The sequence below is a fragment of the Phoca vitulina genome, unplaced genomic scaffold (assembly GCF_004348235.1).
Source record: "Phoca vitulina isolate PV1807 unplaced genomic scaffold, GSC_HSeal_1.0 scaffold34, whole genome shotgun sequence".
Classification (NCBI taxonomy): domain Eukaryota; kingdom Metazoa; phylum Chordata; class Mammalia; order Carnivora; family Phocidae; genus Phoca; species Phoca vitulina.
The window spans coordinates 17,927,544-17,953,611 of NW_022589737.1; the positions used below are offsets into that span (position 1 = coordinate 17,927,544).

General features: G+C 50.9%; 1 protein-coding gene across 1 annotated transcript in view; it reads right to left on the bottom strand.

Annotated features, from left to right (window-relative positions):
* Positions 1-2,889: 2,889 nt before the first annotated feature.
* PANX1 (pannexin 1) overlaps positions 2,890-26,068 on the bottom strand; it is a 55,140-nt gene continuing 31,961 nt past the window's right edge. Inside the window, exons 2-5 of the mRNA XM_032426264.1 lie at positions 21,002-21,138; positions 9,898-10,124; positions 8,146-8,804; positions 2,890-7,613 (exon numbers count right to left, since the gene is read on the bottom strand). Coding sequence (XP_032282155.1) covers positions 7,534-7,613; positions 8,146-8,804; positions 9,898-10,124; positions 21,002-21,138 — 1,103 coding nt within the window. The 3' untranslated portion in view covers positions 2,890-7,533. The remainder of the gene's footprint in view (positions 7,614-8,145; positions 8,805-9,897; positions 10,125-21,001; positions 21,139-26,068) is intronic.

Consider the following 26,068-nt stretch of genomic DNA (forward strand, 5'->3'; position numbering starts at 1 on the left):
CGATCTCGAGCATTTCCTTATGGTGGTAAAGTGCATGTAACCTAACACTCACCACCTTAACCAGGCTTAAGTGTACAGTTCCGTAGTGATAAGGACGTTCACGCTGCTGGGTGACCAATCTCCAGAACTCTTTTCATTTTGCAAAACTGAACTCTGTACCCTTTCAACAACAACACTCTATTCTCCCCTCTCTCCAGCCCCTGGCAAGCCCCATTCTACTTTATTTCTGTGAATGGCCCTGCTCCAGGGACCTCACATAAATGGAATCATAAGTAGTTTTTGTGATTGACTCATCTCACTGAGCATGACATCCTCAAGGTTCATCCACGCTGCAGCCTGTGTCAGAACTTTCTTCCTTTTGTCAGGACGGTGTATGTACATTTCCTCTACCTGTTCATCCGCTGACGGACATTTTGGTTGCTTCCACCTTTTGGCTATTGTGAATAATGATGCTATAAACATGGATGTACAAATACCTCTTGAAGACCCTACTTTCAGTTCTCTGAGGTACATGCCCTGTTTTGGACTTGTTGACTGCAAAAAAAAAAAAAAAGTCAACTTGTTTTCTAAGGGTAATAGCCCGAGAGACAGTACTCCAGACTGTTCTGAAGGACTGCTCTGAAGTTTGTTAGCAAACGGGGGATCATATGCAAAGAGGGAAGGGATACACGTACTTGTAAACAGTTCTCTCAAGGTATAATTGCACGTCACAAGGTATAATTTGGTTATAAAAATTAAGGTTTACTGATCTCTACATAGACATGTGAGAGACCCTTTGGTTGTCTTAAAACATTGTTTCTATCATATCTGAGTTTTCAGAAATTTGCCTACCTGCCTCTGCTTAACTGGTTTTCTGGTTCTTCTTGTTTTGGGTTTCTCCTTGAGGTCCCTTGAGATGGTCACAGAAGGCTGACATCAGTTGTCTATCTTAATGTGCTGCGCTTTTAATGCACGGACTGAATAGTTCTCCTCTGCCTGCCTCCCCCCCCCCACCCATTCATAGGTTGAAGCCCTAACCCCCAAGGTGATGGTATTTGGAGATGAGGTCTTGAGGAGATAATTAAATGAGGTCATAAGGGTGGGGTCCTATCAGCATAGGACCAGAAGCTTTATAAGGAGAGAAAGTGAGGGCGCCTGCGTGGCGCAGTCAGTTGAGTGTCCAGCTGTTGATTTCGGCTCATGTCATGATCTCAGGGTCCTGGGATTGAGCCCCACATCAGGCTCTGTGCTCAGCATGGAATCTGCTTAGGATTCTCTCTCCCTCTGCTTCTCCCCCCACTCTTTCTCTCTCTCTCTAAAATAAACAAAATCTTAAAAAAAAAAAAAAGGAAGAGAGAAACCCCTACCCTTACCCCCAACCACCACATGCACCAAGGAAAGGCATGTGTGGACAGAATACGAAGGCAGCTGTCTGCAAGCCAGGAAGAGAGTTCTCACTAGACACTGAATTGGCTGGAACCTCTACCTTGGACTTCTAGCCTCTAGAAAGAGTCTCCCTTCTTGTAAGAAAACAATTCTGTTGTGTAAGCCACCAGCCTCTGGTATTTCATTATGGCAGCCTGAGTTGACAAATATGTACCCCGGAGTGGAATTGCTGGGTCAGGTGGTAATCCTATGCTTAACTTTTTGAGGCCTTGACATACCGTTTTCCACAGTGGCTGCACGATTTTACATTCTCACCAACACAGAGCTGACTTTTGAATAGAAGGGAAGAGAGCCTGAGAGAGGAGAGGGGTGGTTAAGGAGCAGTGCACGGGGCTGCATCTGAGACGGGCGGCACAGGGGTACAGGACGAGCCTGCAGAAGTGGGCAGGAGGTGGGCCCTTTTGTAGCAGAAACCACAAGTCTGTTCTTTAGGCCCAAATCCATGAAGAGTCCCGAGGGCTTTAAAATGGTGGGGGTGAGGTAGGGAGGGTTGGCAGGATCACATCTGTATTCTCAAAAGTCCTGACAGAAATGTAGAAGATGGTGAGATACAGTCAGACTGTAAGAGGAATTCAGGAAAAAAGTGACCAGAGCCTGTAAGATAGGATTAGGAGTGGAACAAGGCCTCAGAAGGACGTTGAGGAGGTTATACTATGAGCTCAGAAGAGAGGCTGGGATTTAGGGTAACTTCCTTAGGTGGCCCCCCGATTCCCCTGCTGTTCATGCCCTGCAGCAGCTCCTCCCCTGAGTGTGGGTGGGACCTGTGACCTGCCTCTGGGTGACAGAATACGGCAAAGCTGAAGCAACTCCACAGATGTAATCAAGCTCCCAAAGCAGCTGATTCTGAGTCTATCTGAAGGGGGAGTATCCTGAGTGGCATGATGTAAGCAGGTATAAATTCTTCCAAGAAGGGCTGGGCCCTCCCCGAGGTGAGAGACAACCCTTATGGGCTTGATGACAAGAGCAGTCACACTGGAGGAACCCACATGGCAGGGATGGGCGGCCTCCAGCCAACAGTCGGTGAGAAGCAGTCAGGCAGTCAGAACAGAAGGAAGTAAGTCCTGCCGGCAACCTGAGCGGGCTCGGAAGCGGCTCCTTCCCCAGCTGAGCCTCCAGAGGAGGATGCAGCCTGTCCACGCCTTGGCTGCAGCCTTGTCATACCCTGCGCAGAGGACCCAGCTCAGCCGCGTGCAGACCCCTGACCCCGAAAACCGTGAGATGATAAAAGTGTGTTGCTTTAAGGTGTTAAGGTTGTGGAGACTTGTTCTGGAACCATGGGAACCAAGTGCAGCTTCCAAGGTTCCCCGTGGTGCCACCCTGGGGGGTGGCTGGGGAGCACGAGGAGGTGAGGAGGGCTGCCGCCGGCGCTGGCGGCTCACTTTAAGCCAGGCATGGTACTACTGCTCTGGAGGGCCCGGATTTATCCCTACAGCAGCAAATTGTGTTAAATCCCCAATCAGAAAGCATGCGATCTCGGCTTTGAAAATTACAGAAGCTGTGGGCCCTTCATCAAGGACTTTCTTCCTTTGGTTCCTGCCAGGTGGATGTTAAGTACCATGACGCCTACTGAATTTGATGTATCCAGCAGAGAGGAAGGAGCCCTGAGTCTCATGACATTTTAGGACTCATCTCCCGTGACACCCTCCCTGAAGAGAAGGCAAGAAATATCACAAGACACATTTTTCGTTACTGAGAGAAGTTTTATTGAGGTGGGTGCAACACTGCAGAACGAAAACATCGTTTCCGCCTTCACTACAGACACGGGCAGCCTTGGATCCCTCCTTAAGGGGAAGGCAGTTTGATCAGAATGCAGAACTTGGACAAGTGACTTACATGGGAATCTAAAATGTCCTAGTGAGGACCACCAAACCGCAGAGCTTTCAAGATTCTTGTGCTTTTTTTAAGGATCATTTTCTAACACCGATACGCTGTCATCCTTTGATCTGTGTGGAACAGAAATCGATCATTCTTAGCAAATGACACAGAAAAGAACACGTGTATTTTTCTTTAAAAGTTTTGAAGATGTTTAGTCATTAAAAAGAACTTAAAGTACGCCTAGAGCACCACTCTACAGAACTCCGTGAGACTGTAATTACAGTGCTTTTAAAAAGCCAACTTGTTAGAGAGGAACGGATGGCGTCTGCTTTTGTAGGGAACATTTGTGACACTGTCGAATTCTACAAGGATTTTCCTCCTCTGGGGGCAGGGGAAAGCACACACGGCATGAGAAACTCTAACAACTTTCAAGAACTCGAAGAACAATCACTGATCAAACTGCATGCTTTAAGTGACAGAGTATTTTTACAGCTAAGAAGAAAACCCCCCCCCCAAAACAATACATTTCAAGCAGGCCGAACAAACCAACGGTGAATTAACATCTACTACGTTCCACAGTGACACACTATCATTTTTGTCAGCCCTTTTTCACGGTTTCACAGTACTTGTGAAAAACAGGGCCCCGGCCAACTGCCCAGAAGGGCCATTTCATGTCCATGCCCTCATATGAAACCCCAATTAGTGCTAATTGCACATTTCAATCAATGTTCCTTTTCAAGAGGTTGTTCTGGGAAGTGACTGAGATCAGGAGCTTCAAAACTTCAATTTCGCTAATCACTGCAGGGCAACACTGAACTTGTCCTGAACTTGGAGAGGGGCCACAAGCAGCAGCTAAGAACTGCCACTACTTTTCCGCAGAGACCTCGTCATTGACACAAATCTTCCTCTCTCCACCAGGGGGCCGAGGGAGTCTGCCCTCTCCTTTCCTGCACAAGACCGTGTACCTTTTCAAATCCGATCACAGTTGCCAACAAACTAGACTTCTCCTAACAGCGTGTTCGTGTGCTCAGCAAGTATTTACAGAATGCCTACTACTCGCCAGCTGCTGGGCTAGCTTACAGTACAGCAGGTTAAAAACTCCCGTCCTCGTACACAGTCTATTGACCCGGGACGGACAATAAGCACAAGACACCAACACGAACACATCTGAAAAAGCGTGCAACACTCCGCCCGTGGGAGCGTCTGCCCTGCCGCCCCACCTTGGCTCATTCTCCGATAGGACAGACGCTCAGCTTCCACAGACGGAACACGAACATGCAACGAGACCTGCCACGCAGCCGGAAGCTGCTAGTGTTTTCACAGCACAACCACCAAGTAGGACAAAGCATTGCGCAGGTGTTCGGAGAGGCTGAACGGGGTCAGTGGCGGCGGCAGGGTCGCTCCAGGATGCTGCCACCTACCCACTCTCGTAACTGGCTTGTTCAGCCCGACTCTGGACAATGAGCTCCACTCCTCAGAAGGTACAGCACATTGGAAAGCGTGCAAACACGATCTCACTACGTGAACACAGCGCGGAGACACTGCCGGAAGTGGCCGCTCCCTGCGAGGGCCAAGGGGCCTCCGCTGTGCGCCGGGCGGCCTGGACGCCAGCCCCGGGAGTGCGCACCAGGACGGGCCCTGATGGTGCATTTCATGCTGTGTGTGCATCGCAGGGGAGGGTTTCTAACTTCCCAGAAGTCTGAAGAAGGTCCACACTGGACTCTCTGCCTGTCCTGTGGTAAAAGCAAACAGGTGGCCGGACGCTGCTTTCAGGATGATCGGGTCCAGTCCCAGCCGGTGGTTTTCTAGGAAGACTCGAGCCGGAAACAAAGTCAGTAGCCCTGGGGTCCTCAGTCAGGATTTGTCTTTCCCTTTGTAGAAAGCACTGGATGACTCTTTACCCTCAGGAAATGGCAGCCTTGAAAGTCGTCCTGCAAGCCAGCAACTCCCAGGGGATGGAGGAGTTCACTTTCCTGGTGACACTTTCTCCCCACGCCGGAATGTAGGGCCGGGCATCCGCCTCAGCCTCTTAGCTCCACGACAGTCATTCACGGCCAACCCCACGGGCAGCTCCACGTCCGCCGCAGGCTTGCCCCCGCCCCGCCTGCCAGGGAAGGTGCAGAAGGCCAGTGGAGCCCTTCCTGGGCAAAACCACTCTGCTATTGTTTTGTCCCAGCTTCACACTGGAGGACTGGTGGCTAAAGAGCCTCTGGGAAAAACTACAACTAGACTCTCAAGACCACCAGCTACAGAAGCTCTGGAGAGAGGAAAACAATATGGTGTCTCCCAAGAACACAGAGCAGCTGCTGGGAGTTTCTGGAAGGGCCTTTATTGTGGCTACTCTTCTTTGTACCTGCCTCTGCCTTTGCTGCCTGTGACTAGGTTCTAAACTCCTCAAAGATGGGGACCAGCCTTATTCGTCATATCCAACAGTCAGTGACGAGCATGACGAGCATGATGGGCCCGGGACATCCCAGAACCTACTGGAGCTCAGTGTAGCAACAGGGAAGAAGAAGAAGGGTCAAGGACTCCAACTATACCAACTCTGATAAAAGGATTACATGTAACAGGGCTGAGGGAGTTGCTGGTTTCCTAAAGTAATGGATCTATTTTACCACTTCAAAGTACAAATTAGGGGCTGCCTATAAAGATGAAGCTTTTTGGGGAAAAAAAGTGTATCATAGAAAAAGCTCTCAGAAATCTTTTCAAATTATAAAAAGAAACCAGTGTAGAACGCTTGGATATGGCGATATAAAAATGAAGGAAAATGGAGTATTTAGGTTCCTACCATTTCTAAGTCACACTAATTCAACGGTAATAAATATCATGTAATAAAAATAATTTAAAGCACTGATTGCATTCTTAAGACTTTTTCCATCTCAGACACCATCACAGAAGCGCAACTAAAATCCGCTTCTGTGAATATTCTGAAAAGAGAGTAGAATATTCTCAGAATATTCTGAGCAGCTTATATAAATTTTGTTTTTCAAACAGTAATTAGGTTAGGTAAACAACTCTCCCTAGGAGCCAAATGTAAACTTCGAGGTTCCTGAGGATTACTCACTTTAGTAATGTGTTAACTTCCTAAGAATAAAAACAGGGAGATCCACGGACAGAATTTTAAAGGGTTTTGTATAAAATGTAAACATAGTTTGGACCTATTTCCATGGTTAGAACTGGGAAAGGTTTTTATATACTCTGAACTGGCCTTAAATGCTTGAGTGTTATATATCCATCTGTAACGTTTATCCTATAATTCTCCATCAATGCTAGAACATCCTTCCCAAATGGCCTCAGTTCTGACATCACAGGATTCTAAATTAAAATGAATTTTTAAAAGATGTGCTTAAATATAAATTAAATAAACCGCTAAGCTGGTCTGGTTCCAAGCACACCATATGGCAGATGTCATTTATACGTTCTGATCATAAGAAGCAAAATGTCCCCCCCCTTTTTTTTTTTAAAGCATTCTGTGTTCTGTTCATTTGTTTAACATCCTGTTTCGAGTCTTTTGATCACAGAGGAAGGACCTGCAGAGAACCCCTTGGAAAACGGACTGAAATAGCCTGTTCTGTATGTCCGGATTTCCCCACTGGGCTCTGTGAGAAGCACTGTTTCCTGTACAGAAGTCGCAAGTAAATGTCCCCGGGACCCTGCCTTGCTCACCACGATTCCAGGCGGAGCAGTGCGGGGGCCCGCAGCCCTCCAGAGCAGAGCCGGCGCCGCAATTTCGGTGACGAGCAGCAGGGTGTGCAGAGCCTGCGGGGACAGGAGCCTCACTGTCCCCAGTGGAGGCCACGGCCAGCAGCAGGTACCCCGCTGGTCAGTGAATGGTTTTCTCATGCAACAGTCATTAAGGGCACATAGGAGATTCATGTTACAATTGTATCCTGACAGGTTTATTATTATTTCACACAACAAATACAAAAAGCCTACCAAAGTCCTTGCTGGTAGCTCCGAGTCTCACTGCAGCATCTCTCCAGAAAGGTGCTTCTCTGAGGCAAACAGGGCTAAGACTCTTGCTTTGATGAGCCTTCCCATCTCCATGTGATGAGGACTCACACATGTACAGTTGCTGGGGTTGACTCATCTCCATGGTGCTGCTCATCAGGAGTTCATGAACCATTCTCCTAGAACATTCTGTGGACCGTCATTTCCACTGGGGACTCAATAAGGCATGCTCAGTAGCTCTACTGAGAACCGTCTGCTGCGGACCGGCTGGGAACCTGACAGCGGATACCAATCCCATGTCACAGAAGTCACGGATCTCATGTTCAAGGGGAAAAAAAGTCATCAGCAGGAAGAATCCAGAAGTCTCTGTCGAGCATTCGTCTCTCCGTTATTTACTTTAATTTCACTGGGTTCATTCGAATCTGTCAAAACAGAAAACAAGTATTTATGACAAAAGTCACAGAACAGGAACCGACAGCATGAACTACCTACTCTTCTATCAATCTTGTGTTCTTTGCCTTACCAGGGTTTGCTTCTTAGCCACATTTCAGGGCACAGTGAAGTTAGGTCAGGGCTATGGTTAAATCAACGAATTTGTCTCTTTTGAAAGAGATGGAGAACAACGGGCAAGAGGCCCAGAGGTATGGGGACAAAGCCCACAGAATGGACAAGCATACGCGAGAATGACAGCAAGGAGGGATGCTTGGGGCAGAGACCTCGAGAGAATGACCAGGAAGAGAGGACAGTCGGGAGAAAGCACACTTTCCTCTGGAGATCAGGGGCAGCACCCATTCTTCCCCTCGGTCTCCCAGTACTGAGGGGTTTCACCTAAGACCGCACAGGAAAATGGTTTCCTGATGAGGGGCAGGGGCAAGACTGTCGCTCACTGGTGAAGGACGGCCACAAAGGCGCTCCGTGGGCCTCCTCAGCCTCTGCCCCGAGAGTTCACCCTACCTTTGAGCTCCGTCATCGGGTCCCCCGGCTCCTCTGTCGTCATTTCCACAGGCTCCGGTCTCTTGCCATCCATGACATCCATCTTGATCGTGCCAAGGTGAGTCAGGAGGAGCATTGGGTTGATGCCCTGGCCGCTGCTTTTAATATTCTCCAGTACCTTCAGACACCTGTAGGACTTGAGCTCACTTACATTCTCCTCCAAGAAGAGGTTGTAAAGACTCAGGTCGTTGTACCCCTCCGACTTGAAATGCAGGACATCGAAAGTGGGCAGGATCTCATACACCCTGAGAACGTCTGTCTTCTGTCGGTGGGGAACGAAGAGCGTGTAGATGACCACGGGGGCCAGCAGCACATAAACCACGAGGTTGATGAGGCTGAGCAACTGGAAGATGCCGACGGCGATGAGCTTGCACTGAAAGCGATCGGGGATGCTGCTGTCATTTCTCAGGATCCCGGACTTGATGTTGCAGACAAACTCGTCAGACAGCGACGAGAGGCTGAAGTAATAGCCCAGGTAGGCGCACGCGGACAGTATGATGCTGAGCGTCAGCAACCGGCAGCTGATGTACTTGATGATTAAGTTCTTACAGTTCTTCTTGGTCTTCAAGTACTGCTCCACAATCGGGTACTTGAAGTGGCTTTCAGAGATCTCCCACAAACTATAAACAACAACAACAACAACAACAAGGGAATAAAAAAAAAATTTAAACCCTTACGAAGATCAAATATCAAAGACGTAAACGCACAGAACAGTATCACGCTAAAAATCTCAAACACCCTTCCTCCCTCCCTACTTTACCTCTAACTTCACTGGTGTATCAGGGAATAAAATCGGGTTTAAAAAAAGAAGAAGAAAAACTACAACAGAACACTCACCCTCTTAGTATTTTAAAGAAGGTCTGGTTGGTTAAATGAGTTATATTTGTAAATTCTTAGAATGCCTGGCACCTAGTAAATGCTACACGTGGACCATTCTTATTCTACTGTTTTTAAATCTGCAATTTTCTCAGGTATGCAGAATAAAGAAGACTTTCTGGCCCAACTTGAACGCATGTGCCTCCTCCAGGCGAGGCACGGGAGGCAGATGGCTCCGTGGGTTCGGGGCTCAGACTTAGGGCACACGGGCCTGGCTGGGGTCCCAGGCCTCCCTCTGAAAGCTGGAGGACAGTGTTTTTATGGGGGGAAGAGGGAGGCAGGAAATCAAGGCAGTTAGTTGTAATGACGTGGTGAGGGCTGAGATAAGGTACCCAGAGAAAACACAGTCTCTGGGATAGGTTATTTTAAAAATGAGAGCTATTAATAGGATTACCCTTGTTGAGAACAGGAACCAGAGGAAGAATGTGAAAAAGACAAGGTGCTGCCTACTCATTCCCCACTTCTCTCTCGCCAGTTCTCCAAGCTCAGCAGCCCCATAACCCTCTGCGCTTCTCCGTTACGCAGTAGGTCCCAGCCAGCGAGCAGCTGGTGCCGTCACCTGTCACCCCAGCTACACCTACCTGCCTTTCAGAACACGAGACAGTGGCACTCCCCTCAACAAGGCAAAGCGTCTGGATGTGAGGACAGGTGCTGGGGCAGGCAGGTGGGATGAGACTGGGGGACAGCAGGCCTTCCTGGCTCCCACAGATGTCTGCAGGTGGATGACAGCCCCCACCACCACCTACTATAGTGGGAACCCAGGCCCAGATGGGCAGGAGGAGGGCTGAGACCTCATACCCCAAAGCCTGCCAAGATACCTGCCGGGGGCTGAGTTACCTTTGCCCCATGTTCTCAGGAAGCCCCGAAACGGGGCCGGCACCATCTCTCATGTCCTGATCATCATACATGCTCTTTGCAGCTTGAATTGAGCGGTTGTAAACCTTGTCAAGTTCTTCCATGATAAACTTCAAATCTGAGCAAAGATGAGGAGTAGCTGCAAAACGCCAGAACAGGGAGGGCAGGTACAGGAGGATGGCCACCAGCAGCAGGATGTAGGGGAAAAACTGAAAAACAAGACAGCCAATCAGGGGATCCACAGACCCCTCACCTCAGGACCCTAAGGGTCCAAGTGCTGCTCTCCGTTTTCTCGTTTTGAGACCAATGTGCATGCCCACGTCAAGGACGGAAATCGGGCTCATTACCTCATAACTACTTAAGGCTAAACTCACCTGCCCAGGTACGTAACCATCACTATCTTTTTTTTTTTAATCCTCCTTAATTTGAAATAACTGGCAACTACGTGGTGACTGACACACAGCATCTCCTCCCTAATCACAGAAGGAAACAAAAAAATAAAATGACTTCCATGTCCTTTAGTGTAATCCCTTAATAAAATCCCAATTAAGGAACAGGTAAATGTCACGGTGGTCTCTCTGGTTGGGGGGTTAGTTTTCAATGCCGTGGTTTTAGGAGGTCACTAATGTTAGAGCTCTTTTCTTTCCCCTTTCACTACAATCTGGGGAAAATGACACAGAAATGCCAACCTCACCCAAAACAAATGAGAAAAATTGTGGCTTCAGTGATCCAGTAATCACACCATCAAACAGCTGGCCTAAGCAGTTAAACTTCATAGAATGCAGAATGGACCGTCCATGCCGGGACAGACCGGAGGACTGCCTGACACCCTCACCGTACAGCTGAGCGACCTCAGGCCCAGACGAGCCAACCGCCATGGGCCACAGCCCCGCGGAGAGCATCTGGATGTGGATGTACGTGCAAAACAAACCCGAGGGGATTCCGGAGTCAGGGAAAGCAAAGAGCGCCCAGTAACCAGGGCTGCCGGGCCATCGGGAAAGGCTAAACCTTAAGAGAAGGCAGAGGAAGACCATGAGCTACAGTTAGCATGGATGTGAATTTAAGTTCGGCTTCGTGTCCTTGGGTGCTGACGTCACTGAGCCTCTGACTCTCAGGTTCCCGATCTACGAAATGGTCATGTAATAGAGGTATCGTGCAGATTAAGTGGGATAATGTGTGCAAACTGTTTAGCGTGGGGCCTGGCGTGAAAAAGGCACTACAGCACCAGGCTACAACCAACGGAAGGGCTGCCTCATGGACACATCCTACCTCTAGTCCTCACAGTGACCCTGCTAAGGCCTTTATTAATGGCTTCCCTTCACAAAGGGGAAGAGGATGCCCAGAGCGTCCTCTGGCCACAGAGCACAACGCTGGAGCGGGGGACAATATGAAGCCTGCCCTCTCTGAACCCAGAGCCATGCCTTTTCCACCACAATACCCCATAAATTATTTTTACTTCTCTGGAGAACTTCTCCCCATCTTTGGATTGGTCTCTCCCATTTCCTCAGAGTTGTAGCAGTGAGGGTCTCGAGAGGACACAGAACTCCCACCCCACACATCTCTGGGAGTGGGCAGCAGACCCAACACTGGGCTTCTCGCCATCCAGTCAGATGTACAGAAAAGTTGCAGAGATCATACAGAGTGTTCTCGAATGACACACATCTGGTGTTCCCACTGTTAACACTTTACATTCCCATGGTCCGCTTGTCAAGACCAAGAAGCCATCATTAACTCAATTTCAGACTTGCACTTGGGTTTCTCCAGTGGTCCCAGTGTTGTCTTCTTTCTGCTCAAAGATCCAATTCAGGGTCTATCTGTCAATTGAGTTGTCATGTCTCCCTCGTCTCCTTGGTTCTGTGATAGTTTCTCAGGTCTTTCCTTGTTTTTCATGAAGAATAGTATTTTTCCTAAAGATTTTAAGTAATCTCTATAGCCAACGTGGGGCATGAACTCACAACCCCGAGATCAAGAGTCGCACGCTCCACTGACCAAGCCAGCCAGGTGCCCCAAGAATAGTATCTTTAAATGTGTAAAATAATACCTAAAAGTTCACAAAAGAAGTGGATGATAATTGAGAGAGTTATTACATTACAAAACAAATTTGTATGTGCTTATTAACACATTTATTAGGATCTGACACATGGTCTAACACCAACTTTGAAGTGGTGAAGGTCTCTGGAAAAATCACAGATGCCACTGACATCATTAGGGATAGTTGCCTGCATGGTATGTATTTTTCAATGTTAAATTTTAGTTAGAGATGCATAAAAACCCCCTCACCGATACTGCCTCCTCCATCTGGGGCTCTGGCCTGGGATGGGCTTTCTCAAAACCATTAGCCCGACTTGCAGAGGCCTGCTGCACCACGACACGCACAACAGGCTGTGATCCGACGAATTCTGGCTACGCCGTTCATAGTTGGCTACAGCGAGAAGCACCTGTTTTTTGTGCCTGTTAGCACAAAAATGTAACCGTGTGAGACAGAGTCTGTGCTCCTTCCAGAACCCTCTAAGAGAGCCAGGCATTTTCTTGGGGAACTACAGGGAGAACGCTATTTCTAATCTGGGGCTGTGGGATACCTTTACAAGCCACTTTTGTTTCAAAGCTATTTGAATTAATAGAATTTTACCTCAAACTGTTCTTCTGGATTAAAAAGTGACTGTTTACAGTCTGTGGCACTTTTTCCAACAGGCCTATGTGGTGCAATAATTAGTACCAATGAATAGCTCAGCTACAGCTCATTGTAATTGGAAAAATGAGTGTTTAAAGCTATTACACATTGGGTGTTTGCTTTCTCCTCAGATATCCTCATACCTTGATCACCTCTGTAAGGAATGCAGTTGAATAATGCCCCATTTCTCGGTTTTCTCCACAGTTAAGCCTTTTGTTTCTTTTTCATCAAAAATGAAAATGTGACTTTCAGTGACTCTGTAACAAGGTGGTATTAAAATCAATTCAATTGAAATAGGAATCCAAAAAAGCATTATAGTCTTTAAAATCCTTTTGTCTGCGTAAGGAGCATGGGGAAATTGCCGAGCTTTAGGGATGGGAATGGCTTTGTTCATGAGCTCTGTCTGCTCCAAACGAGGTCTGAGACACTCGGCATCTCTCAAAGCCACGGCCGCACACTCCTGTTATGCGGTTCATGTCAGCACTGAGTTCTTCCCGTGACAGCGAAGCTCCTCAAAGCAAAGTAGAACCAAACGGCAGCACAATTTCCAGTCTGTTTGCCTTAAAAGTTTGTGTTGTTTCTGGAAGGGGTTGTAGAACACCAGAACTTCCAGAAGGAAGGAAGCCTGGAGGGGCTCTGGTACAACCTCCCTCCACATTCAAATCCCCTGCATTCAAATCCCCTCTACCTCGTGGAAGGTGAAGATGGGTTCAATTTAGGACTGAACAGCTCCTCCCCTGAAATGTATGTGGTCACGGCCTATGGCATTAAATGCAGATGGGTAAATCCATTTAAAAACATCTGGGCTGGGGGCACCTGGCTGGCTCAGACAGTGGAGTGTGCCACGCTTGATCTCGGGGTTATGAGTTTAAGCCCCACGTGGGGAATGGAGATTACTTAAAAAAATAAAATCTTAGAAACAAACAAAAAACCCATCAGGCCTGGGAGCAGGGCCAGGTGGGAATACCAGCTAATAATTAATCAAAACATTAAAGTGATGGCCACTAAATACGTAGGTACTTAAGTACTGAGCAACGAGAAATGTCCTTCGGAAGGTCAGGGAAGGCTTTACAACAGAGGTGACATCTGAACTAGGTCTTCAAGTACAGTGAGGCAACAAGAACATACAAGAATGCTATCCGTACATTAAGATTCCACTCAAATTTCACCTTTTCTGTGACCCTTCGGATGCACACTTTCCTCTGCATGGAATTCTCTCTCTTTTTCTGCCCAGTGAATTCCTACACATCCAGGGCACCAAAGCAAACGAGTGAGCCCACGGTGAGGACATAGTAAGAGCTGAGGTTGGAAGGATGTGCTAGGTTGAATGGTGTCTCCCCGCCAAAACTCACGCCCAGAACCTTAGAACGTGACCTCGTTTGGAAATACACCACAGCCTGCCAGCCACCACCAGAAACGAGAAGAGAGGCACAGAGCTCTCCCTCTGAGCCCCCAGGAAGGAACCCACCGTGCTGACACCTTCATTTCCAAATCCTGGCCTCCAGAAATATGAGCGAATAAATTTCTGTTGTGCCAAGCCACGGAGCGGGTGGTAATTTGCTACAGCAGCCCTAGGAACCCCTACGAAGCGTAAGCAGGAACTAATTTATGACGTCCTCAGCTTCCCACGTTATAGGCGATGGGAAGCCCCTGGTGCAGGGCGTGATGACAATTAATTTGAGAGAGATTACTGCAGCCGTGGAGAAGGGAACCCAGTGGAAAGGAGAGAGACAAGGCAGGAGGTTAGGACGCTATGCGCTGGGCTGAGGCAGCAGCAGGTGTGGGGGGGGGAGACGGATGTAAGAGCCACAGAGCGCGAGGAGCAGACGCTGTCCACTTGGAATTGACGGATGGAAAAGGGAAGAACAGAGGCTAATTCTGGGTTTCTAGCTTATGCAAGGGTGTGGGTGGTAGCATCATTAGTTGAGCTAAAGAAACAAGAAGGAACGGATTCCAAGCAGAGGGGAGTGAGGTGGGAGGTGGACCCGAGGAGATGAGAGCTTGTGAACGTAAGATACCCATACTCAAGAACTCAAATCCTAGTGGAGATGTGCAGTAGGCAGCTGAAAATAAAGGGGAAAAATCTGGCTGACCTTACGATTCAGGATTTTGTAGCACACAGAGATGGTCGAAGCCAAGAATGGCTGGGCTCATCCAAGGAGAATGTGTAGGAGGGGCCAAGAGGGGCAGGGAGGGACACGGGATCCTGACCTGAGGGTCGGGCAAAAAGAGAACGCTGGAAGAGATGGGAAGTAATGGTCTGAACGCAGGAAGCAGGTAAACCAAGAACAAACTGCATCGGGGAAGTGGTATAAAAAGACACATGGAAGATGTCTGCTCTTGGCCGCGTCTTGTTCAGACAGTAATCACTTTGAAGATAATCCCAAATTTCGGAAGTCTCGAGTGTAGGGCTACGCAGAAAGGCTAGTGCATCCAGGAGCAGCTTACAGAGGACAAAGAAAGGTAGGTACTCCATTCTACTCTGCACTCAAGGAAGACACCCGATACCTATCTCCAGGCTTCATGACTCATGACATTCGGGGAGGGTCCTGGCACGAGGAGAGACCTAGGGAAGAGAGGATGGTAAGCAGAGCATTTGTGTGTGGAAGCAGAAAGAGACTCCTGACAGCAGAATCAGAACCAAGTCATGAGGAAGCAAGGACAAATGCTCCTAAAGATCTGTATGAAAATGGAACGAACTGTTCTGGGAGGCAGGGAGTTCCCTTTCAATGAATCATCTGGGAGGCCTTTAGAATTCTCCATCAGGGGCAGGTAAACTTTTTCCTGCCAAGGGCCAGACAGTAAATGTCTGTGAGCCAGAGGACCTCTGGTGCATACGTGAGAGCAGACGCAGGGAACGTGTAAAGGAATGGGCATGGCCATGTGCCACTAAAACTCTTCACAGAAATAGGTGATGGAGGGGCTGGATTTGGCTGGAGCATGCACGTTAGAGTTTGTCAGTCCCTTGGTCTGGATCCTTGTTTCCCAGAGAGTGGTCCACAGAGCAGCAACTTCAGGATCACCTGGGCAACTGCTGGGAAGAATGCAGGCCCCATCAGACCTACTGAACCTGAGTCTACGTCTCCACAGGGTCCCAGATGACTTAGGGGCACAAAGAGTTTGCGAAACACGGGTCTGGATGAGCGGTGCCCACAGGGGAGCCCAAGGCGAGCCAGCAGAATCAGCATCTCCTGGAGAGCTGAAGAAAACCAGATTCCTGGCCCTCAGGATCCTGAAGTTTCACAAACTGCCCCCTCCACCTCCCACCCAGGGTAATGCTAAGGTTTGGAAACCTCTGGTCTGGGAGTCTCAGAGGATCCCTCCAAACTAAGTTTCAGTGAATCCACTTAAAGATTTGTCCATTCTGTTAATTTTATTTTCTTGTTCTGTGGCTTTTTTTTTTTTCAGTCAAAACCTTGCTTTCCTGTTTCAGAACATAAAAATCATGCCTAGCAGCTGCCTACATTATGAACTTGAACAAAGAACAGAACACTCAAAAAAAAAAAAAAAAAAAGGCCCGTTATCCTAGAGCACCACCTGCCGGTCCCCGAGTGCACACACATTTCCACAAAAACCGTTCCTTGGCGCTACTGGAGGCCACCAGAAGTAAGTGGAGGAGGAAGAGGGAGGGAGACGTGAAAAAGTAGCTGGGAAGAAATCACAGCATTGATTATGCCAGGCCCACAAACTTCACACTGACATACACTTAAATATTCCAGTGAGTAATTTCTTTGGGGGGAGTTTGGGCCTCCTGGGTTTAAGTCTGGCATCAGAACTGAGTTGAGAAGCATTCCCATAAACCCTGTGCCCCTAACGCCCTCACCCTGGATCTGAGCAGGACATACGAATTGCTTCATTCCCCCCACTTCCACTGCCCCAGGGGCACGCTGCTGCATGAGACACGGGCGTGGGCTCTTCCTGCAGGGAACCTGCAGGCTTAGAAATAAAGAATCACTTCAACAGAATTAAGGCGAGTATCTGCCACCTCTCATGGTTGCTCTAGGAACAGCACAGGCTGCTCTGGGAACAGACAAGAGAGACCAGAGTGCGGTGCAGCTGATGTTTTGCTCAGCCAGCACCCCATTTTTGGGATCTGACTGCCTGGAGGCAGGTTGTGCGGTCTACTGTCCACACAGCGGCCTCAGGGTCTTACTTCGTGTTGACCCCGCCCGGCCCCGAAAGCGATTAGACTTGGCAACAACCCTCAGTCTAGAGGTTCAGAGGAAGCTTCCAGGTGGACTGGACATTTAAGCTGAGACCAGAACAGCACATTAGGAGGTCGGCGGACTAGAGGGGAGGGGCCATCAGGGAAGGTTTTTCAAAGGCAGGTGTGTGTGAGACAGCCAAGACACGTGAGAACTACAGGAAGTCAGGGTCCCTGGGGCCCAGGGGTGGTGGGGATGGCCTGGCGGTGAGGCTGGGGTGGGGGGGTTCGCAGGGGCCAGTGGGAGGGAGAACCGTGGTAGCCAAAATAGCTTGACTTCTAAAAGAAATCTAGACATTGTGTAGGGACATTGGAGGGTTCTGTCTAGGGAAAGGACAGTCAGGCAAGAAAAAGAGCGGGTACAGTTAGTGGGAAGGGGCAAAGGGGGAGTACGAGCGAGGGCAGCAGGAGAGTGCACGGCAGGAGTCCGGGAGAGAAACGGCACGGGCGGGGCCGGGGACCCCGGGACACAAGAGCCCGTGGGAAAGCATGACCGCTGGGCTGGGAGGCTGACACGATGGAGCAGGGAGACAACAGCAAAGCGGCCCTCAGATTTCTGGCTGAGGGAATAGGGCAGACAGTGGTGGGCACAGCGGGGCCGGGCAGGGAACATGTGCTGGAGGCACGCGTTAGGCCTTTGGGTGCACGAGCTCAGGGCGCAGCTGGGGGTCGGATCTGGAGCTCAGGAGGGGTGGGGGTTGCAGACGAAGACCCAGGTGCTAATGGCAGAGAGGAGGAAGCCAAGACAGATGCCGGGTGAGGTGATCCAGGGAGAGGGGTGGCGTGAGAAAGGGAGGGGCCTAGGACAGAGCCCCGGAGGAACCCCAACTTCTCAGTGATGGGCAAAGGAGGAGTTCACCAAGGAGAACCTGCCCCAGGAGTCCAGAGCGCTTCTGCAGAATGAGGGCATGGCCCACAGGACTGCACGGCTGAGAGAAGTCGAGTGGGGTAAGCCCCCCGCCCGGGGGAGAGGCAAGCATTTACGCAGCAGCAGAGGAGTTGCTGGGGATGTGGGGAGAGCGCTCGGGGGGGACAGACGTGCCCAAATGTGCATGAGGAGGGAGCCCGCGGGAAGGGAAGGCTGAGGATGCAGACGACAAAGATGGGGATGCAGTGTGTCTGCAACCAGGGGCACGGGGGTCCGGAACACAGGGGTCCACCCATCAGTCAGGAGGTGGGGGCCTCTTCCATTTCTCGGAAGGGAAGGAAACGGCTGGGGCTGTTCTCACGTCAGAGCTACTACCATTTTCTCTGAAAGTGGCTGGGAGGGCCTCAGAGGGCAGGAGGTGGTGGTGGGGAGTGGGGTGCCCTACTGTAGTTCCAGGTAATGACGAACTCAGAGCGCGGCGGCCACGGGAGTGGAGGACACATGGAGAGGGGGGCAAAGTCCTCGGAGAGCAGACTGAGGGCCCGTGCCAGCTCGGCAATCGTGAGTCCACGGAATGTGGAGAGGCCAGAAGAAAACCATCAGGAAGAACTCTGTTGAGAAGGAATCCGGCAGCCCCACGTCCAGGTACAGGCCCACAAGACCTGCAGGCAGGGCCTTGCACAGATCCCCGTCCTCCCGTGTTCGCGGCAGCATTCACCGCGAGAGCCGTGAGGCAGAAGCCGCCCAGGGCCCACGGAGAGATGCATGGACACACAAGACGCAGTCAACACACGAGACAGAGTATGACTCAGCTTTAAAAAGGGAGGGAATTCTGATCATGCGACGACGTGAGCAAAACCTGAAAACATTAAGCGGAGTGAAATAAGCCAGATGTAAAAGGACACATCCCATAGGAATGCAGCTGCAGGAGGGCCCTGGGAGGGTGGACAGAAGACAGACAACGGGACAGTGGGGGCCGGGAAACACGGAGTCAGTGTCTGACGGGTACAGAGTTTCAGTTTGGGAAGGCGAGAAAGGTCAGACGGATCTTGGCAATGGTCGCACAACTGTGTGAATGTACTTAACGCCGCTCAACTGCACACCTGAGAACGGCTGGGAAGGTAAGTTTTAGGTGGTGTGTATTTTATCACAATTAAACAAAACACCGGAAGAAGAAATCGGTGTGGAAACAAAGCAGCTACGATCACAGAGTCTGGCCAGGCCAACAACGCCTCTGTTATGAAGACACCAGCCACAGTGGACTAGGGGCCCACCCCTACTCTGGTAAGCCCTCACCTTAACTAATTCCACCTGCAACAACCCTATTTCCACAAAAGGTCCCATTCGAGGGTACAGGTGTTAGGACATCAATACGTCTTTTAAGGGATACAATTCAACACACAACACCACCCAAAGGAAGACTCGGTTTTCTTGTACATTGGTTATTTTTTTATCGACTCCTGAAGTTACACATGAAAAACTGGACAAGAATTTGAGGCTCTGGGTGAAGTTACCTGCCTCTGGAGAAGATTTATTCCTGCTGCTGGCTGGCGGGCAGACTAGAGATGCTGACCATCCCCCTATCTCCTCATTCCATCAGTACTGAAATGATTCAAACCAGGACTCTAGTCCCCATGAGGGCTGGTCTCATTTAGGATCATCCCTTACTCCCCAGGAACAGACTTTCAAGCCAGGGGTGTTGACCAGGGTCCTTCCAACTTAGCTGGTCCCAACTCTAATTTCTGTCCCCAGCCCTATGAATCTGGAAAGATCTCTCAGCCAAACTTCCATCCAAATAAGCTGGACTGCCACCACCAGAAAGAGAGCTCCCCAGTCTCTCACTGACACTGGAGACTGAAGGCTTGGCTGCCCCCACTGCTCCACATGGTCTCTCCTTCTCTAGTGCAGGGGGACTGGACAGCCAGGGACCTGACTCTAGTCTTAGAGCCAGCAACTAGTCCTGCTCCCCAGCTTGCTCTCTCTAGGTGCCCTTCACCTTACACTGCAGCAAAAACCTTGAGTTTCTTCCTTCTCTAAAAGTTTCACAATCTCTACCGTCCCTGCCAGCTCTTATACTGGGCGAGCCAGATTATACATTCTTCTTCTGTGGCTCCGTTAATGCCCAGCCCGGCGACGAGTTACAACCTCCCTTCTCCTAAGAGCATCGTGACAAAGGCACATAAGCTGTAACAGCATGGATTTTGACTCACAAACAAGGCTGTTCAGCTTCTGGAACTATGGCCATTCATAGCATTACTGGTTGGCCTGGCTACTGAGACATGCAGAGTTGACGGGGACCCAATGGACGCTAAGGCTAAATGTCGAAGAGAAAAGCCCAACCCTGAAGTCATTGTAGGGCATCACTGTGCCTGATGGCATGCAAAAAATAAACTGGAGAAGAGGCCTGAGTCATAGCAAAGGACTTAAACTGTTCTTTTTTAGAAAGAAGGATGTGTGTTCAACAATAGGTCAAGGCTGGAGACAGTCAAACTTCAGCCTTTGGCTCTTCAGAAAATAAAATAGCATGCTTTCCTCAATGAAAAGCAGAAGAAACACAAATCTTCTATTTGTTTTCATGATGGACAAAAGAACCAGTGATTGAAAATAATAACAGGCTGACACAGTCCTACTTCTCTGTGCACAGAGAAAACCTACTGGAGCCACTTCATTACACAGAGAACGTTCTCCTGCACAAAGCTGGCCAACTCCGGCTCAAGTTCCCCACTGCCCATCCTCTCCGCACCTCCACCTCCACCACTCCCCTGACGCGGAGCTCCTGACTGTCTGCACCTCTCCTCTGTCGGACACGGGCGTTGCCCTCGTCGTGTGCCTCCACAGTATCTGGCCCCAGCAGAAAGCAAAGGAATCTGTCCCGGGCTGGGTTGCAGCCAACACCCCCAGAGAGAGTCATCACCAGGCTTCCTGATGTTCTAGCAACACACTGTCTAGAAGAAATGGAAGTGTATGCTGGCCCTTACTGTTCCCAAGGGACCCTGTGAGCACTGAAAAGGCAGCGGCCAAAGCTAGGTTTGAGTACTAGCTCTGCCCCCGTCTAACACTGCCACCCGGGCATCCAAACGCACCGGGAGCCTACTCTGCGCCAGACGCTGCTGGGCAGTATGGGTGGGAAGGGGACTAAGACACAAGAGGCGCCCCCTGGTACGGAGCTAAAATCCAAAGAGTGCCTCAGCTTCCTCAGCGGCTAGCGAAGGTGCTGGACCAAGTCATGTGTGAGGTCTCTTTATGACCCGCGTGCCCGCGCTGTGGGCTGGCCACGGTCTCTGGGCCCCCGTTCCCACATCTACAGAGCGGACAGGTGAGATTCGCAAGCGTCCCCGGTTACCTTATGCAGACACAGCGGAAGGCGTCCGGCATCGCCCTGCAAGGAGGCCTGCTGAACGGCAGCCCAACAGTATGAATCCACGAAGGCAGCCTGCCGCCAGGAGAAGGAACTTGGGGAGAAACAGCTTATCTGGGTACCTGAGAAGCAAAAACAGACAGTGCCAAATAAATGCGAGTGCGGGGTCCGGACCCGCCCCCGCAGCCCCCCAGACCTCCCTCCCGTGTCAGTGAAGTCATGGAGCACCACACCAGGCGTAGGTCAGAGCTAAAACCCAGCGCCCAGGTTCGTATTTAGGCTATTGGAGAGACTTTCGGCCGACGCTGGCAGCTTGGGCTCAGCTGGGGAAAGCTCTGGAAAGAAGTGAAACCACCATAAAGAGAAAAAACGGCCAGGAAAAGAACCAGGGCCCAAAGCGTCACAGGGAGACATGAACAGGGCTGCTTGAATGTGGGTGAGGACTGAGAGGAGGGAGGGGTTACAGGGCAGGGGCAGGGGGAGGAGGGTCGATCAGAAATCTGGACTAGAGGAGGAGTCCTTCAGAACAGAGAAGTCAGGGGGCGCCTGGGTGGCTCAGTCAGTTAAGCGTCTGCCTTCGGCTCAGGTCATGGTCCCAGGGTCCTGGGATGGAGCCCCGTGTCAGGTTCCCTGCTCGGCAGAAAGCCTGCTTCTCCCTCTCCCACTTCCCCTGCTTGTGTTCCCTCTCTCACTCTCTGTCAAATAAATAAATAAAATCTTTAAAAAAAAGAACAGAGAAGTCAGAACTTTGAGCCTGATGAGGGGAAGGCCAAAGGAACATCTGGTGGTAAGTCACCGGATGGCAAATCAGCAGTTTTCTGTCTCCTCCAAGAAAAAAGGCGGCATGGGTGAAAGCACAGGCCAAGCAGGAGCGTGCAGACCCGCAGACGGGGGGACGGGTGCGGGGTGGGCCAGGGGGAGGCGCGCGGGAGCGTGAGCTCGGCAGGTGCAGGGGACCTGCGGCTCAGGCCCAGAGCAGCCACGCCGTCTTCTGTACCCCGCACAGCCAGACAGATGCTAAGGGCTTGGGCTCTGGTGCTGGTTCTATTCAAACCCAACCCTGCCACTCACAGCTGGGTGACCTCAGGTCACTCCACCTTCCGAAGCCAAGGCTCTCCAAGCGGACACTGGCGTCCCCGTCTGCGTTCTCAGTACACTGCCTGGTTCCCAGTAGTCGCTCAGTAAGTACTACATTCTTCTGTATGAAGTAACTAGCAGGTGCTGTGATTGCTTGGGAGAGTGGGGGCATGCCCACCCTAGACAGAGGGGAAAGGGATGGCAGGAAGGCACTCAGGTGGACTTCCCTAGCCTCTGGGACAGAAAAAGCCCCAAAGGGTCAGCTCCCTCTGGGGAGGAGGTGGGATTTATACTTGTGGCAGGACAGGGCAGTAACGGGGATGTTGTCCAGGGAGCAGATTCTTGTGGTGGAGGAGGTACAACGGGCCCAGAGCACCCCCCCCCCCATCGGAGACTTCTATGCCCGTGGACATCAAGAAAAGACTTCTCGGCAAGAGCCCTTAGAGGAGATGGCTATGAAAAGTCACATGCCATCCGAAAATGTCCGATAATAGGGTAAGTTCTTGCCATCTAGGAATGGCTTAAACATGAGTTGGGGGTAGGTCATGGATTTCCAGGACCTCTCAATTCTCGTATCCCATTAAACTTGAGTTCTTGCATTTTATAAAAATAGGCTAATCAGAACAGCACCGAGCCACCGGGCTAACTTCACAAAGCTCTTGCGTTAGCATGACTTTGCTAAATGCTGCCCAGGCGGTCCCACCCACCCAGGCTTACTGAGCACAGCCACAGACACACAGGAGGGAGAAACAGGCCCGGGGTTAAACATGGATGGGTGACTGGCCCAGAGAAGAGTATCCAAGTGCGTTCTCACGAAAATGGACAGCGCTAGTAGGATTTCATGAAAATCTGTCTGGCCTGTATATCCTTTAGGCCAACACATCATAACATTCTTTCTATAGGAAAATGTGCTGCCAAGTCCTGTCTTGGGACCTCCAAAACCTCCCCCAAGGCACTGGTGGGAAGTGCCAGAGCATAAATAACTAAACTTTTTACACCAAAGCTTTTGCAAAAGAGGAAAAAAGAAAATATAATTGAGTCTAGAGAGATGGAAACTGGGGCAGCGCTGAGCTCAAAAGTAAATGTTCTTCATCTGGAATGGAAGGTCAGAAGAAAAGACAACAGACAACCAATATTCATGGAACACTAAGCAGCCCTTAACTCATTGTCTCATTTCAACCTCACAGCTAAATCAGAGAGAGAGGGAGAAAATGAGATCTTCTCTTCCTTTTACCCTGGATGAAACCAAAGCACAAAGTAACCCCTACCCAAGCTAGTAACTGGTAACGGCAGAATTTTGATCCCTCAGTCTCTTAAAACACTCCTCTCTAGGCCAGTCGCTGCAGCGAGGGCACACTGGGGAGGTCCCAGGAGCCAGGGTCTGTCAGAAAGGAGGTGCTTTGAGCAAGGGGTCCCTCCAAGTGACCAGGAGGGGCAGAGCTTCCTGGGAAGAGTCAAGGACAAATCCAGGAAAGGAAACAGATCAAGCCCCAAGGGGTACTTCCAGGCCAGAAATGAGAAACCAAGTTAGTCCAGAGCCAGGAAGCAGCAGGAGCCAAACTGGTGGGAGTGGAGAAGGGCAGAGCAAGAGGGTGCGGGGCCGCCGCGAGCTGGGCTGTGCATCGCTGCACCTCCACCGGCGGGGACTAGCCCAGGTGGCTTCCAGGCACACCTGGCAGGTGCTCAGCTGTTGCCGGAGCCTAGGACGCTCGAGACCTGGGCCATCCTGACTCACCTCTCCAAACATACTTCCACCACCTCTATCTCATTTAGTCTTCAAAATGATATTGGGAAATAAGTAAGGTGCTTTGCATATTTTCCTAGCGGTCTCCAGTACAGAAAGCTTCCAGGTTCTCCCTCTTCCTGTTTTAAACTGTTTGCCAGATTATTCATCCTAAAAGCCCAGTTCTGGTCTTCACACTCTCTTGGCTCAACATTTTTTTGCTGGTTCCCCCTGCCCAGGGTACAAATCCAAACCGATGCTCCAATCCAACCCAATTATTGCTGTGGCTTGCACAGGCCTGATTTGTTCCTAAAATCTGTGCCTTTCCTCACACTAGTCCCTCTGCACGGGGGGCCCTCGTTCAGTACTTGTTTGTTAAGTTAATGCCCCATCCACACTGTCCACTGCCATGGGCCATCTTTCAAAGCCCAGCTCAGATGTCACCCTGTCCATGAAGCTTCCCCCCACGGAGCGACCCAAGCACTTTAAAGCCATCAGAGACATGCAGATAATCACCTCTGACCAGACTGTATAAACATGCACATGTGTCTTATGTCCTCCAGTCGTATCTCAACTCTCGGCCAGCAGGACGGACACACGTATACACACAGACACACACTGTCTTTCTGGCTCTCTCAACCTCACACAGCACCCTGTATCAAACAAGCGACACCCCTCTGCAGCTTTCAACGGTTCGGACAACTGTCATAAGTACTGTCTCAATCAAGCATCCCTGTAAGACAGCACCGCCCCACTGGACAGTTGAGCAAATGGAGCCCGCAGCCGACCCACATCTATCCCGCAGTGATTCCGCAGCCGACCCGCATTTATCCCACAGTGATCCCGCAGCCGACCCGCAGTGATTCCGCAGCCGACCCGCATTTATCCCACAGTGATCCCGCAGCCGACCCGCATCTATCCCGCAGCGATCCCGCAGCCGACCTGCAGCCGACCCGCAGCTGACCCGCAGCCGACCCGCAGCGATCCCGCAGCCAACCCGCAGGCACCTCCCACACTCCTCCCGCTCCGCTCGGCAGTGCCGGGTGATGGCCGGATGAGCGCTCTGATTTCTGGGGAGTAGCTTTAGTGAGACATGAACTGCCTTCACACTGTACAGAAAGCAAGAAACGAGTTTCAGATTTACACCGGGAACAACAAAGAAGCATACCTTTGGACTTGCTGAGAGCGCAGAGGGAGCTGTGGGCTTTACATGTATGCGTCCGGCCAGATGCGGTGAAAGATCGCGGGGAGGGAATGTGTGGTCACGTGCCCCGTGAACGTGCACGACACCTGCTAAGTGAGGGACCCACGCCACAGACATCCCCCTGTCCATTCGCCCTCCGGCCCTAGCCTGGAGTCCAGGGGCAGGTCACACAGGCCCCGGTGTGGCAGCCCTGGTGGCCCTCGGCCCAGCTTACCCCTGCGCCCGCAGCCGTGGCCGAAGCAGCTGGTGGAGAACTCGAGAGCAGAGCCGCCTGAGCGGGGACCGGAGCGGGGAGGGCAGGCCAGCCGTCAGCCCCTTCTCCCAGCACCAACACCAGCTGCGCCTGCTCTGGCCTCATTTTCCTACTGCCTTTCTCTCTTTTCATGGCTTTCTGTTCATTTTTATGCGTTACTAACCTCCAGCTGCTTAGGAGGCCTGAGTTCTGCGCAAGCCGCAGGCCCACTTCTGACGGCCAGACACATCCACCCTCCCTGGGCGCTGCACGGGGTGGGGTTGGCTGTCCGGCCCTGCGGCTTCGCGCCACGGGCGAGCTCCCCGCACCGGCCCCGCGGCTTCACGCCACGGGCGAGCCGTCCGCCTCTGCGGCTTCACGCCATGGGCGAGCTCTCCGCGCCAGCCCCGCGGCTTCATGCCACGGGCGACTGTCGGATAGCATCGGAAGCAGGCCTCCTGACAAGTTAAGGAAACTCATACAAACCTCAGGTTTAACAAAATAAAAACAGAAACAGAAAGATCTAGTTAACTGGCTAGGAGGACCTTCGAGGAACTTTGGAATGGAAGATTCTAAGCTGAAGGAACCAACACACTGAAGTGACTAAAGGGGCAGCGGAAGGCGGGCAAAGGCAATGACCCCTTGCTGTGCACTTCTACCCCGCTCTTACCGAGGAGCAAAGTGAGGCACTGGGATCTCGTGGCTAGTGGGTTGCGGGGCTGGGATCTCTACCCAAGTCTCCATCTTTACCTTCCAAATACAAGAAAGAGGAGACAAAAAGCACTGGCTATGGCAGAAAGTGGGTCAGAGATGGTA